This window comes from Columba livia, chromosome Z, assembly GCF_036013475.1.
Source record: "Columba livia isolate bColLiv1 breed racing homer chromosome Z, bColLiv1.pat.W.v2, whole genome shotgun sequence".
Classification (NCBI taxonomy): Eukaryota; Metazoa; Chordata; class Aves; order Columbiformes; family Columbidae; genus Columba; species Columba livia.
Window position 1 is genome coordinate 48,583,261 of NC_088642.1, and position 15,670 is coordinate 48,598,930.

A 15,670-nucleotide genomic window follows, 5' to 3' on the forward strand; every position below is an offset into this window, starting at 1 on the left:
CCTTGTATTTTTCTTGTCCCATTTACGATTATTGTTGCGATTTTCCGCGAGGCAAAGCCGAATCGCGATCGACCGGCAGATTACCCGTGTGCGTGGCTAGGTGGCAGGTACGCACCTCGGGAGAGCGGCTCCCGGCTCTTGTGCGATTGCTCGGAGACTACAGCGCTCGGACCGGGGCTGCGCGTTTGATTTTTACACGCTATGCAGACACAGCCTGATGACGCCACGCACCGCGGCAGCGGTAAGGCTACGCGAGCCCCGCCGCGCTCCCGCTCCCGCTCCCCCGGCAGCGCGGGCGGCGGCGCTCGGACCTCGCCAAGAGCCTCCGCGCAGCCTTACCGCTGCCGGGGAGCGGGCGCGGTGCCGCCAGACTGCGCCCCTGCGGAGGCTGCGCGGGGCGAGCGCCCCCCTGCGCGAGCTGCCGTGGGGCGCCGCGGCGGTTACGTAAGTGCCGGCGCCCCCCGCGCCGCTCCCCCCCCACCTCCCCGTACCGCCCCCCGCCCCGCCAGCGGTTATGCAATCGCCAGCACACAGACCTACTGTACCCCACACCGCCCAGCGCCCCGCCCTGCCCCGCCCCTGACCGCTCCCATTGGCTGTCCTCTGGCAGCGCCCGGCGCCGATTGGGACGGTGTCGCCGCCAGTCACGGCGCGGCGCGGCTGGCATGCGGGCTATGAGCCCGCGCCGCGCAGCCCTGACCTACTAACACACATCCCTCCGCGCCGCCGCTGCCGCCGCACGCTCCCGCCCGCCTGTTCCGCTGCTGCCTGTACAGTGCGGCACGGCACCGCATCGCCTAACGCCGCCGCCGCTTCGTCTCGCCCCGCCCGCGGCCCGGCCCGGCGCGGAGCAGGGGATGCTCGGCGCCTCGCGGTGCGTTGCAGGTATGAAGGGGCGCGTACGCGCGGAGCGGTGCGCGGTACGAAGTTAGGGTCACCGCCCGGGCTGCGGCGTTCGTCGCTCCTCGGCTGTGGGCGGCTGTTACATAACGCCAGCCCAGTCGGCTCCGGCTGCCGCCGAGCGGGGAGGGGTCCGCCGGGCGGCCCGTCTCTGTGCGCTGGCGCCTGGCTCGACAGAGGGGAAGCAGCCCGGGAGATGCCCGCCGAAGGCTTTCCCTGGCGAGGAGGGTGCTTGTTCCTGGCGAGCCGTCCTCCCCCCTGCTTCTTCCCACAGCAAGCCCGGGGCAGCGCCGCCGGAGCCGCTCTCCCACGTTGCATAATGTGCTGGGGGGGAGCGGACTACCGCGGCGGCCGCCGTGCGGGGCGGAGAGCTGGGTCCTGGGCGCCGACCGCGCCTCGGCCCCCAAACACCGGGAGCTGCGTGCTGCCGGAGCCTGCCGGCGGCACCCGCTTCTTCGGGAGGCGCTGGGGCACGTTGCCCACGGGCAAAAGGGATTAGTGGCAGCGGCCCGGCCGTGCCGTGCGGGGCTGCGCTTGCCTCAGCCCTTCTCGTCACTTTTGTCGCTGTTTTTCAGGCGCTGCGGACCGATCGCATAATAGTTCCTGGAAATGTTGCATTATGTAACCACAGAATTTGCTGGCAGCCGGGCTGGGAAGAGGGAGCTAATTATGCGATTTTATAATCTCGCTACAAAGAAACTAGGACAATCTCTCCTAGAAAAAACAAAAGCAAAAAAAAAAAAAAAAACAACAAAACCAAACAAACCTCCGTAACTGTAGCAGATTTTGTTAAATTGCGTTTAATAAAGGAAGTAGATAACTGGGTAAGTGGGGAGGCAAGGCGGGCTCACCGCCTGCGTGCCGGGTGCCTTAAAACGAGATCTGTGTTGATCTATATTTAGCCCCATCGCATTTTAGCAATTGTGGCTTCATGTACTATTTGTGGTCTTTTCTCCAGAGCTGTGCGTGTAGATGTTCGAGGCCATTTGCTCGGATTTTTAACTCCATGCCTTCAGAGACGTTTTGATAAGGCAGTATTTTTAGGAAGGCATTTCGCCCAGACGCTGAGCCATCTCTCCGGTACGGGCTTTCACTTGCCGTTTCTGACAGAGGAGAAAGAAAGAAAGAAAAGAAAAAAAAAAAACCCAACCAACAAAACCCAAGCCCGTGTAATTTAAGGGAGGAAGGCGTTCAGGAGATGTTAGCCGTGCCGGAGGAGAGGGGTAGAGCCGTCCCGCCCGTGCTCTGACGGCCGCGGGGGGCCAGGTGCCGCCGGCCCCCGGGGGCAGCAGAGCCGGGCCCCGGGGGCAGTCGCCAGCACCGCAAGTAGGTCAGTGTGACAGACCCGGCGGGGAGCGGAGACCGATCCCTCGGCCACCTTCCCCTCAGGCTTGCGCTGCGCCGCGCCGTGCGCGGGGGTCGCCGTCTCCCCAGCGGCCGTTGGGAGCCGTTGGGGCGCGGCGGCCGCGCGGCGGCGGGCGAGCGAGGGCTGGGGGCGCTGGCGCTCCCCCTCAGCCCTTTGTTCTGGGCTGGGGCGGCGGCGGGCGGGTGGGGGGGAGCGACGGGCTGATAGAGCGGGGCCGTGCTGAGGGGGGAGCGGCCCGGGCGCCATGCGCCGCCGGTCACGTAGGGGCCCGCCGGGCTGGGCAGCCTTTGTGGCGGGCGCGGTGCGGGGCCGAGCTGCGGGGAGGCGGCGTCCTCCACCTCCCGCACCGCGCCCCGTGGAGCGTCACTAGCCCCGCTTCCCGTTTCCCTCCTTGTCCCACCGCCTCCTGAAGGCAGACAAAGGTCCCCCCTACCCGCCAGAGGGGTACAGCTCGCAGGTAGGCATGAAGTAGCCTAGCACACCCCCACTGCCGCAACCCGAGTATTTTCGGCTTTCTCCTTACGTAACGAACAACAACAACAAATGGCCATTGCCCAATACTGTTATTCTGCCAAGTCACTTCGGTGTTGCAGTGGCAAAAGCCGTGGCTGGACGTTCCGTACTCGCGGGTCAGCTTGTGCTCTGTCCCCGACGGGAGCATAGCTTTAAAGTTGCTGCTCATAACTTGGCTTTCAAGATATGGTGATTTTTGTGTGTGACTAATACAGTCCTCTAAGTAGACAAAATCACTGTGTTACCAAAACCTCCAAAGTCCAAATTAAATACCACAACTGCTGTCTTACCTGGCATAGGTAGTAGTAGCGAAGTATTTTAAAAATGTGATATTCTCAATAACATACATAAACTTTTCTGCTACTTGATTGTTGGGGTCAGGTACAGCTTTGATTTTGAAACTGTCTTGGAGTTACTGTTGTGTTAAAAACAGCATGATTTTTTTCTTCTTGTCTGTGTAAATTGAATGATTGCCCTCAGTTTCATTGTGTTTGTTCCTGTGTATGTAATTACTTTGGGTCATCTTTGTCCTCAGTAATTAATTCAGTCCACAATCTTGTTTAAAATATTGCAATGTGCATCACTTATTCAATCCTTATTCAATCAAAATGTTGACTTTGATGGGAAACTTGGATGAATAAGGAATTGGGGTTTGGCCCAAAGACCTGATTTAAACCAACAAGTTCAAGGATTTACTGAATAAAGATCCTTAATATCGTTGGCACTAACATTTATTGTTATAGAAGTTCCCATGTTACAGATGTCTTTGACTGTTAAAGTGCTAACACTCTTTAGAATGGTCTGCCTCTACTTTCCATTTTTATTTATATTTTTAACTCATTATCCAAAGGACTCTTAACTTGCTTTTAAAATGTGTAGCTTCCTGGATTTGACTTCAAAGCCTCAAGTTTCTGCTGTTTTGGTGTTTTATTTTTTAAGGAACTGATCTGAAAGGTGTCAGAAAGCTCAGAGTCTTCCTATGAGCAATATGAACTTATATGACCTCTTCATAGTTCATCTTATCCTAAGAAGGAAGAGTATTCACCATGCTTTGGCTGAAATTTGTAGAACATACAGACGTTCTTTCTGTTACAATACAGTCTAAATAGAGTCTGTGAAAGATATCAGTACCATGCTACTTTTTTCGATCCTTTATCTGGAAATAAAACTTGTAAATAAAATGAACCTTTAGCTCATTTTAAATTGACTTATTTTAACAAATAGTTATGCAAACTATTCTTATGCAATGTTTTTTTTCCAGACAGCAATCTCGCTGCTGTTATAACATCACTATGATGCAATAGTATGAACAATAAAATCCTCTGTTTGAGTCTTATTACACACTGTTAAGCAATGTATCTGACTCATCAGCTTAATTGACTCTTCTAGGTGACCTTGCCATGATCATTACAGCCAGTTATGAGATATAAATGTGGTTAGAATATGTAATAGAAAAAAAATGCAAAAATAGATGGCCAATTTATGGAGTTCATTCTAAAAGAAGATGACAGTTGATTTTTGTGTTACAGTATTTTACAGTGTATGAAAATAATATTTTTTTTTTCTTTAAGAAAAACCACAAGGTATATGTAACTGTCTGATACTGGTGCTAAGTATGACTGTCAAAAAGATTGTGTAAGCAAGTGCATATTTGGACTTGACTCTGTAACAGAAACAACATTCTTAAACTTATATTAAATGGTAGATCTGAAATTATTATTAGGACCTCCTTAAATATCCTGATTTTTTTTTTTCCCAGTTCACCTGCTGAATTGATCCATGTCTCAATTAGCGTACTATGAGACTGAATCTGATGACAGATATCATACAGATCTACTACTATCAGAAATAATGCCTTATTTAAGATAGCTGTGGTGGTGGTGGTGGTGTCTATGTGTGGGGTTTTTGTTGTTGTGTTGTGTGGGGTGTTTTTTTTTTTTTGTTTTTGTTTTTGTTTTTTTTTTTCTCTCCTTTCTTGAAATGCTCCATCTTGGTGTCTTGGTGTAATTTTCAGTCTGCTCTGAAGTATTTGGAGAATTAGCCAATTTTTGCCACAGAGGTGGCTGCACAGCAGTTAGCAGTATAGGTGCCAGTGCTGCAACACCTCCTCTTATGGATGGGATGCAACCCAATAAAGAAAGTGGTGCTCAGCGTGGGCAGTGGTCTTCCTGTCTGGGCCATCAAATAGGATTAGAGCTCTAAAGGTTGTTATTTCTCTTTTCTGTTTGCAGTGAGTGATAGATACCAACATTTTACAGGCAATGTTTGTTTTACATATTTGTGCTTCAGTTGTTATATAACAAGATGGATGTTTAGAGCATCAGCTGGGATTAATTGACATAATTCTGATGCCTTTAAATAGCACTATATAAATTTAGGTCAGCTGAAGGTCTGGTCCATGCTTGGCATTTTAAGAACACAGTTCAATAATATAAAGCCATTTGTTGTCAGAATAATTAACATTTGATTTTTTTTTTAATGATTCTTAACTAGGGGAAAGCTGAGACTGTATTTCCAGAACACTGTTACCGTTAAGTTATGGCTTTTTGCTGTCTAGTTTTTCCTGCTGTCAGGTAGCTATTGAAATAAAGAGAAGCATCCTGTCATAGTCCTGTAACTTCAGTAACCATTGTTTCTACTGGGGTTTTATTAAAAATACTGGAAAGTGATGTGATGTTTAAAATGTCATGATTTATTTGCACATACTATATAATTAAATATTTACGCAAGTTATATATATGTTTTCTTTGCTTTTCTGTTTAAAGCTTTTCCTAGTGCTTAGATTTTTGTTCCCCACTCCCTGCTTCCCTCTAGTTCTCTGCCTAAATCAGAGCAGTAAACAGCTTGCTCTGGAAAAACTGAACAGATCTGATACATCATACTGTCTTCCTAAGGAAATTAAAGAAAATATAGGTCAAATTTACACCTATTAACCTTGACTGACCTTTCTGAACAACAGCTACCTTTAACATAATGTTTCATGCTCTACAAATAGTAATTTTATTTGCATGATTTGTGTAATTTACCTTTGGGAAGCAAGCTGTACTTTAATGAGTTAATTTGCAGTTATTAAGATAAACAGTAACTTAAGTAATTTTCCTAACAATGAAAGCCTTTTATAAAAATTACATATGACATCAGCTTTCTGGGTACGGCTTGGAGGTGGGTAATATGAAGGTGCAATAGTGTTCCAAGTCCCACTATGATCTTAGTAATTTTTTTTTTAAATTGAAAAGTATCATAATAGCTTATTTCTTATGTTTCCCATGGACTATATTGTATAAACATCTCCCTTTTTTTTGTTTAAATAAGATGATCAACATTTTAGTAAAAATGGGTCATCTTGTACAAAGCTATCATCATCAGTGTTCCACTGACCTAATTACACGTTGATCTTGAAACCGTAAGCACTTAAGATGCCCGTGAAGTTGTAAGAGAAGGAAACTGTGTATGGCAGCAATAGCTGTGTATTGCTCCATGTTGCTGTAATGGATTAATGATCTCTTGAGTGCAACTACATAATGGCAGTAACTGGTGGTAACATTAATGATATAAATGCTTTTCCCTTTTGTGACTATGGATAACCCATCCGTCATAGCATAAAATACAGTCACCTATTTTTTCCAGAAAGTTTGAGCTTCATTTGCCTTACATTGCTTAGACCCTCTTGCCCACAAATATATCCTAGGGATAATATCACTCTTTCAGTGGACCCAGCATTAAAGCTTTTCTTTAACAGGAATATAATTTTACTAATGGTGCTAGATCAAAGGCAAGAAAAAGTATCTTGAAGGATTTAAGTAGAGGTTGGAATGGGCCACATCCTCTGTTAGAGAGGATTTGTGACTTAGGATAGACCTGAGAGGTGCAGAATTTCTGAAGCATTTAGGCAGGCTGTGTTCACCATCTAAGCTTAAATTCAGCTTCCTGTCATGCATGTGCAATGAGGATGATGTTTTTTCTGTAACTTATGAAACTCTTAAGACAGATAACAAGTGTTTTTGAAACACCTTGAGGATGAAGTGCAAACTATATTCTTCAGTTTTGCAAATATTGGAATGGAAAGTCATAATTTTGATATCTATGAGCAGGTTCTACATCAGCTCTTCTGGTATACAGACAGATTTTCAAAATAGATAACCTGTGACAGAATGGTAGCAATAACATAATTAATGATACCTATGCAAAACATAGACAACAACAATGAAAAATATGCACGGGATTGTATCAATATGAGCTTTTATTGTTTTTCTGCAGTTTGCCATATAGTGGTAATAGTGATAAAGGTGTGGTTCTTTTTAAAAACAAGAAGTTGTACTTAGCCAATATTTTCTTCCATTTTTGAAGGACCGAGAGAGAAATTGTTTTGATGCATGGCAATACAAAAGTGAATTGTGTTTGAGCATCTGACTGCTAGAAATGGGATTTAATTTAGTTTAATAGAATCGCTATGCAAACATTAGAGCAATAGAATTAAACAATTATTTATCTCATTCTAGGATATGTTTGAAAAATTATGCTTGAAGATAGCATGAATTATTTTGCTAAATACAAGTAATAATATGCAGTTACTCTGTGGGAAACATGCATACATGGGGAAGCCCACATGCATTCTCTAAAGCAGAAATTACTTGTGTAATTAAATTGTACAGAAGAGAGAGAGGAAAGATTGCAGCCCTGTCCTTCAACCTTTTGAAGAATTTCAATTATAATAGTGTGAATACACAAATCCCCAGGATCAGATCCTTGATGTACTATTTTGACACAATCAGATCACTTAAGTATTTTTTTAAGTTCATGGATAAATTAACTTTTCATGATTTCTACATATATAATTCCTTGCTTCAATAACATGAGTTCTATACAACAATCTCATTAATACTTGGGTCTGGGATTGTATCCTGCTTTTATTGAAGCCAATGGCAAAATTGCTGTGGGAGCAAGACTGGGTCTGTAATTAAGTTAATAGGGTCGAGTGTTATTACATTGTTGAATTGGCACTCAATGCCATTAACATCAACCAACCAAAAAAAAAATCTTTAACAGTGACTAATGTAAGGCAGTATTAAATGTTGGTTTTATAACACTTTATGAGGGAGTGATAAAGCAATTGAAAAATTAATCATAAGGGAAAATATTGGAATTTGAAATATAGTCAGAGGAATCATTACAGCTCATTAGCTTATGTGTAAATACTGGTGTTTTCCAGTGGAATTATAAAATGCAAGTGAAGTGAAGTGGCTGGTTTCACTGAAGGCATTTTGCCATTATCGTCAGATGGAATTTAACTTGTTTAAAAATCATCATAGGCCTGATCCACACAGAGAAGTATTAACAAATAAGGGCTTTGACTTCTGTTTGCAAAGCAGTAATTCCAGTTACTGTGATAAAAGTGCTTGTTGTTTGGTTAGTCCACTGAAGTAATAGCATTAGAACTAACTACATAAATAGCAAACCAGTAAGAGTATGTCAGTGGGTTACACGTCTGTCTTGGCAGCTTTACTGATGGACTCTGTCAGAGAGCAAAGTTGAGTACTGCACGCAAAAACATGGTTGTTTTGATACACACTTAATATTTGCTGTAGACTTGCATGCTACTTATGTTCTGTCTATTTGTGCCAGGAACAATGTGTACAGGAGGGACACTGGCCAAAACAGGAGTTATCAGTGCTACAGTGAGCAGATTGTGCACTGGAACAGCCCAAACTGCAGAAGTCCCATTGAGCAAGGGACGTGAACTCTGCAGGTTGTTGGGTTGTTTAATTGTAGCTCAGTGCCAGTGTTAATCTGCAGGAGATTGACTGAACATGCAGTTGAGCTTTTAGTGATATATAGATGGTCATAGTGATGAACTATGTCATTAGTCTACATTCATTTAGGAAAAACCAATCCAACAACTTTTTGCTAATTATTATTATCATTATTAGTACTTTTGCTAGATAACAGTGTTGGCCAAACGTTAAAGTGGGATCACTCTGAGTTTGGACACTATACAGATAGACACAAAGCTATAGTTCTTATCCTGAAACAGTCTTTTTAAAGACTGAATGTATTGCTTCTATATAGTGTGGAATGGAAAATTGGCATATTAAAAAGTTGTATTAAATCTGTGTAGGTATAGTTTTGTATGCACAAATCCTTTAAGTACTTCCTTGCTGTTGCTAGTGTTTCAAGTGAAAGTGTAGATGTTCCATGGTATATGGAAGATAAATCTATAGAAAAGCATGATGTATGCATATTAGTATCCCTTTTCTAAGTACTCTAGTACTGTTAAATTCAGTGTGATCTCTGTATTGGTAAGGCCCTGAAACTTCACAGAAGTTGTTTTGACTCCATTTGACTTGGGTGAGAGCCGGCTGAGATCCATCCTAAGATTTCATAGATATTCAGAGCATGTAATACTGCTGTATGCTGTAGGTGTATGCATTTCCTCAGAAAGACAGAAAGTTTTTAATGGTACAGGTGAACACAGAGATTTGTAGTATACCAAGACAGCTATGGATCGATAGTTGTGCATCCCCAATGCTCCAGAGTAATGAAATAGAATCCTAGTATTTTTCTTCTTTTAAGGTAAAGTTACCTTACAGAGACTGAATATTCTACAAATGCCACAAAAATTCAGGTGGCGTTGTCTTTTTTTAATTTTTAAATTCTGTGTGTTCAGCAGTCATTTTTTTTAAGGTATTGGGTTGTCCTTGATTTAAAAATGGTATGCATATTAATTAAACCATTGAATATATGTAGCAGTGAAATGGACAGAATAGCTATACAGCTTCTTCAGCAAATCATATTATACTGAATGTTTGAATAAACTGATGTTGCTTTGTCGTGGAGCCTGTTTTGTTTTTAAACCTGATCCAGCTCGTATTTAACTTGACAGAAAACTCCCTTTAACTGCAGTTCGAATTTTGGATCAGGATCTAACTATGTAATTGCTTGTGTATTAGAGATGTATTTCTCCTTTACAAACATGGCAATTTGTGGTGCTGCTTTTTCACTAAAATGTGAGATGCTGTCTTTGGTGTGGCTGGTTTCTAACTCTATTTTCCATTAAGGCTGTATTATCAAAGACAAATAGTTATATGTCAGTAATTAACCATGGATTTTAGAAAATTCTACTTAGCTGTTCTATTAAATGTGTTAATTTTTCATGACAGAAGAGTTGGCATGGTTTGATGGAACAGAACCCAGCTTGAAACCTGAATCTTTGACCCTGCTTAATTGTTATTACATCACTCACTCCTCTTTTCCTTCTGGAAAAGACAAGAAAAACTGGCAGAATAGAGTTCATTAATTCTTTTATAACTTTCCCAACTGATAATGTTGAAATTAGTTTCATTAGTCATTGTAAAAACATTCCCAGTAAACAGTGACATTAATCTGAAGTGGCTTTTTTTTTTTTTTTTTTTAATTTGTTGTTATGCAGGCAAGAATCATTGCTGACTCAATAGTCAGTTCTATAAAAGCTCTTGACATACTACATTTATTTTGCCAGGAACATGACTGACTGTGGAAAATGAGATATTGAGAAGCTATATCTCAGATCAAGACTAAATTATCCTATGAGACTAAAGTATTTTTGCATTAAGAGGGAATAAATAAAACAAAAGCCAATTTAAATGCCAAGTTCAAATTTAATGATTACGATGTATGAAGCTAAAGGTTAAATTAGTTTTCCTGTGTAAACAGTAAGACTTTTAGATCTAAATTCCCACTTTAATGCAAACACTGTTTTCTAAAGGTGTACATGCCTCAATGGTATTAAACTTTACTTGATGTAATAAGACTATTTTTCCAATGCAAATTATTAATTAAATATTATTTCTCTAATGTATTTTTCAAAACTAACTTTAAAGTTTTCTTTGTAAGACTTAGGAAAAATAGTCATACATAGACATAATGCATATTTTTCTTGACAATATTTTTTAATTGTTAGGTATTTGCCCAAATTATGTGTGTGCTTTTACTAGTTTGAACTGATAAGATCAATCAAAAAGGAATTTTAAATTTCTAAGTGTGTGTATATAAACATTGTATATACAGATATATATCTGTATATATATATATTTAAAGAATGCAAAAACAATAATTAAATCTTTAATATCTTTAATGGTTAGTGGTGTTATTTTAAGACAATAGAAAGCACTCTAGCTTCTCTAAATCAGCTTATGTTATTTTTAATCCATGAGGGACCCAAATATATAGCATTTCTAAGTAACACGCCACAGCTGTTTTCAGAACAGATGCTTTAATGTGGAAGAACAAGATACTTTCCAGTAATGCTCATTAACATGCACAGGGTCCTGCAGTGTTACGTGTTGGACGTTTAGGTTGGTCAGAAATATCGTGGAAAGTTCTGTGACAACATTACTGTAGAATCAAAACTCAAATATTTATTTTATTTTTTTTTTTTTCCTTTCCTTTTCTTATTGTATTTGTTTTGGAACCAAATCTGCTACCTAGGTATCATAAAGCTTAGAATATAAATTGTTTCAGTGTTGAGCTGTCTTCATATTACAGCAGGTTTAATGAACCAAATGCTAGTCTAAGCTTTTTATCAAAAGCTACTTTTGCATGTCCTGAACCAGCAGTTCCTAAATAGTAATCAAATTATCTATCTATTCCAGGTTTTAAAGGCTATTCATATTGCCTCTGCCAAGAAAATTTGTTCTAGACACTTCTGTCTGAGAATATGAAAGAAAAGGAAGAATGTGTGTGGATTTAAAATTACTGTATTTATCAAGTTGTGGAGTGAGAAGCACTGGGGAAATAGCTTGCTGTGTTGCTCATTGCAGATCTACTACAAATTGTTTCTGATGCAGCTGAGAAAAATGCAGACCCTTAAAAAGGAACACGGACCTGTTGACACAAGTAGCAATGTGGACAAAATCATGGTACTTAAGTCTACTTTAGCAGAAGTGTCTGAAGAATTGTCTACAAATGAAGAGATACTGCTTACTGAAGCAAATAGTGGAAAAAGCAAATCTTCAGCTTGCCGGAGAAAGCGAGAATTCATTCCAGATGAAAAGAAGGATGCTATGTATTGGGAGAAAAGGCGGAAAAATAATGAAGCTGCCAAAAGATCTCGTGAAAAACGACGACTGAATGACCTTGTCTTAGAGAACAAACTAATTGCACTGGGAGAGGAGAATGCCACTTTGAAGGCGGAGCTGCTTTCATTGAAGTTAAAGTTTGGTTTAATTAGTTCTGCAGCCTATGCCCAAGAGATACAGAAACTCAGTAGCTCAACAGCTGTGTATTTCCAAGACTATCAGAGTTCCAAATCAAATATTAACTCATTTGTAGATGAACATGAACCATCTATAGTTGGTAGTAGTTGTATTTCTGTCATTAAACATTCTCCTCAAAGCTCAATGTCTGATGTGTCTGAAATAGCATCCGTAGAGCATACTCAACCAAGTCATATACAAAGCAACTGCAGAAGTCCCGAAAATAAGTTCCAGATTATAAAACAGGAGCCCATGGAATTAGAGAGAGAACCAAGAGATGACAGAGGTTCATATAAAGCATCCATATATCCAAGTTACATGGGAGCTACCTTTAACATGTACTCACATTCTCCTCCTCTTTTGCAAGTTAATAGATCCTCCAGTAATTCCCCCAGAACATCAGAAACTGATGATGGTGTAGTTGGAAAATCATCTGATGGAGAAGATGAACAGCAGGTTCCTAAGGGTCCAATCCATTCCCCAGTTGAACATAAAAATATTCATGCAACAGTTAAAGTTCCAGAAGTGAATTCATCAGCTTTGCCTCACAAGCTTCGAATTAAAGCCAAAGCCATGCAAGTTAAAGTGGAAGCAATGGATAATGACTATGATGCAACACAGAAATTGTCATCACCCATTGACATGTCATCAAAACGACATTTTGAGCTTGAAAAACATGGTGCACAAAACTTGGTGCATGCTTCTCACACTCCTTTCTCGGTTCAAGTGACTAACATCCAAGACTGGTCACTTAAACCAGAACTCTGGCATCAGAAGGAACTCAATGTAAAAATTCAGAGTGGTTGCAAAGCTGGAGTTGTTGAAATAAAGGACAATATTTACAATGTCTCTGAGTCAGAGAACCTGTATTTGAAGCAGGGCATAGCAAACTTATCTGCAGAGGTTGCTTCACTTAAAAGACTTATAACTACACAACAAATCTCTGCATCAGACTCTGGTTAAGTTACTACTGAATAAAGGCTTATTGTTTTAAAGGATGTCATTTGCAGTAGATCAATATGTTTTGTATTATGCTGAATTTTCACTGGACTTGTGATGTCATTTCACTGTAATGTTCACATAACGTCTGATTGGTGTCCTTTTGTGCACAAATTATTATGAAAACTAGGCTGCGTTATGATCACTATGCCTTGTGTATAGTCAAGTAGCCTGTACAAAGGCTGTATATAGTGAACTTTCTTTTTGTTCTTCTACTATAGAGTGTGCAAGTTACCAGTTACAATAAAATATTGGTGACAAACACACAACATCTACTACAGTTCAGTTGATTTTATGAACTTGTAAATAACTTGTTAATTAAAAACTGGCTTTTTCTTACACTGTGTTCAACTTCACTTACGTGTTTGGTTTTTACAGCCTAACAACCAAATTACAATTTACAACATGTAATCCTTCTGGCCACCTTTTTCCTTAACACATTTTTTAGAAAAGACTAGAAATAAAGTGGATATTTATAAATGAAACAGTACCAATTTATAGCCTTAGCCTTCTCTAACTTATTTATTAGGAGAAGTTAACCAAAACCCCTGCAAATTCTAACCCAGTAACTAATATCAACAGCCTTGTTTCTCCTATCTCAAATGAGACAGTAATGAGTTTCTGAGTGGCTTGTGACAAACCATTTCTTCAATATTAGAACTTGTTTTAGATTAAATTAGTTAAGTTGGATTTGTGCATCTGCAAAGTTTTCAGAACCTTGCAGTGACAGAACTGGACAGCACCATCTTTTTCAAGAGTTGGCTTGTGTGTGCAAGGGCTGCAGGCATAAAAATAAGTGTGCAAAAAGGCTGCACAAAAGAGTCTGTCTGCCTTGCACACCTTGGTTCTTTCCATGGCAGACCATGGGTCACTTTTAGGTGAAGGATAAGGCTACTGGATCTGTAAATGCTGAGCCCACCAGGCAAATATCTACATAAGGGCCAGGCAATAGTAGTAGCAGAGTTAGATCATCTGCTCTTTTAGCTCCTAGTGTGGGACATAATGCAACTCTTAAGTATGAAGTAAGTCTTACTACCACTTTGGCCTTGGGTTTAATGGCTTAGTTAACTGAACTGGAATACTCTGGCTCACTATGGGTCATTTTGCAAGGACTTCTTAAATGTAAGATGCAGACTGTGTGAAGAACTGCTCAATCCAAATACTACATATCCCTTGCAATTTATGCAGATGATAAGTTCTTCACCCGGTGACTGGACAGGACTGCAGTGATCTTTGTCTTTGAGAAAAGCCATTGAACCACGGAGACTAGACTTGCATCACATGTCCTTGGTTTGACTCACCAAAGTCTTTCATTTTAAAATTAAAAATAATTTACAAATAGAGCATAGATGTGGCAGAGGTTATTTCTTGAAACTTTCCCCTTCTTTTAATGTACTAATAAGTCAAACTGAAAAGTAAGCTTTTGCTGAAAAGGCTTTTTATTAATTGCCATACTGTATAATGAATGCAACCTTTCCATAGATTTAGAATACTAATTAAGAAAACAGTAGGTATTGTTTTTTAAATTCATACTTGACTTGAGTGAGAAGAAATTTTTCAATTTTTTGGGGATATGAAGAGGAGTTTGAGTCACTCCTGATAGCTCTGAAGCTTGGTCCAGCAGTCAAGGCAATGGCAAAACTCCCTGATGTCAGTAAGGCCAGGATTTGATTCTGTACCTTTTCAGGAGCTGATGATTCACAGTCACGTTCTGGGAGGACCTTGGCACAGAAATCACTGGTACTTTCTGAGCTTTTTTGAGCCTTCTAACTGCTGTCCTGTATTTGTGGTATTCAGAGTTAATAAACTGTTATTCTTTTTTCATGCCTTAATAATACAATAGACCCCATAGCTGGGCTCTGTATGTATTTGGTAATTAATATAGATGACATTTCAATGTTACTGAAAATAAGCTCAGGATTATTGCATGAAATGTAAAAATTTGCATTGAATGATGGGGATATGAAACATGAGGCAGTGATTGCTGCTGTCTTTTAGCTTGCTAAGTATCTTCTGTAAGCAACAATAAAATTCTTTAAATATTTTGCATATTATTTATCACATGTAATGTGTTCAAGGAGAGGACTTAAAACTCTCAGTGTTGCCATCTGTGTAAGTTTAGATCTATTTTTTTTCCCATTTCTTGTTACAGTTGTTTGTCATAATGGAAGAATGTTGTCCTCTTTCTAGGTCATTATATATTTTGTGTATCTGTTTTGTGCAATTAATACTTAACAGTAATGATGTAGTTAATTTGTTGAAGGATGTCATTGCAAGAAAGTTATAGCATGGAGCTTAGGAGCACAATCAGATGTTATTTATACTCCCTTTATACCTTAGTGTTATGCTTCATTTGAAGAAAGAAATAAATAATTTGTCTTTTGTTCAAAACCAGTTCTAATTACAACATGATTTTGTATTACATTCGTTGTCCTAGTCCAACCCAGAGGTGTTAGCTGCAGTTGATGACAAATCCTCCTGTGCTGAAGTTACTATTTCTGCACGTAATACTTGGAGTATCTTTCACAGACATTATAAAGTTACACAATGCAGAGTGTGGGTGGTATATACAAAGCCTCGTTCTTCACTACAGTTGCAAACTCACCAGAAGACACTCTCAGCTGCTCTCAACTGCAGTAGATGTCTCCCTTAAACCAAGACC

General features: G+C 40.6%; 1 protein-coding gene across 2 annotated transcripts; it reads left to right on the forward strand.

The window, feature by feature from the left end:
* The first annotated feature begins 663 nt into the window (after positions 1 to 663).
* NFIL3 (nuclear factor, interleukin 3 regulated) lies at positions 664 to 15,399 on the forward strand. 2 transcript variants are annotated; one of them, XM_065045732.1, is made up of 2 exons: positions 664 to 885; positions 11,407 to 15,399. In XM_065045732.1, exon 2 carries the CDS (start codon positions 11,596 to 11,598, stop codon positions 12,970 to 12,972), a length of 1,377 nt encoding a protein of 458 aa, XP_064901804.1. In that variant the 5' UTR covers positions 664 to 885; positions 11,407 to 11,595; the 3' UTR covers positions 12,973 to 15,399. The 2 variants fall into 2 exon arrangements, with proteins under 2 accessions (XP_064901804.1, XP_064901805.1); XM_065045733.1 differs by lacking the exon at positions 664 to 885 and adding an exon at positions 2,435 to 2,723.
* The last annotated feature ends 271 nt before the right edge of the window (positions 15,400 to 15,670 follow it).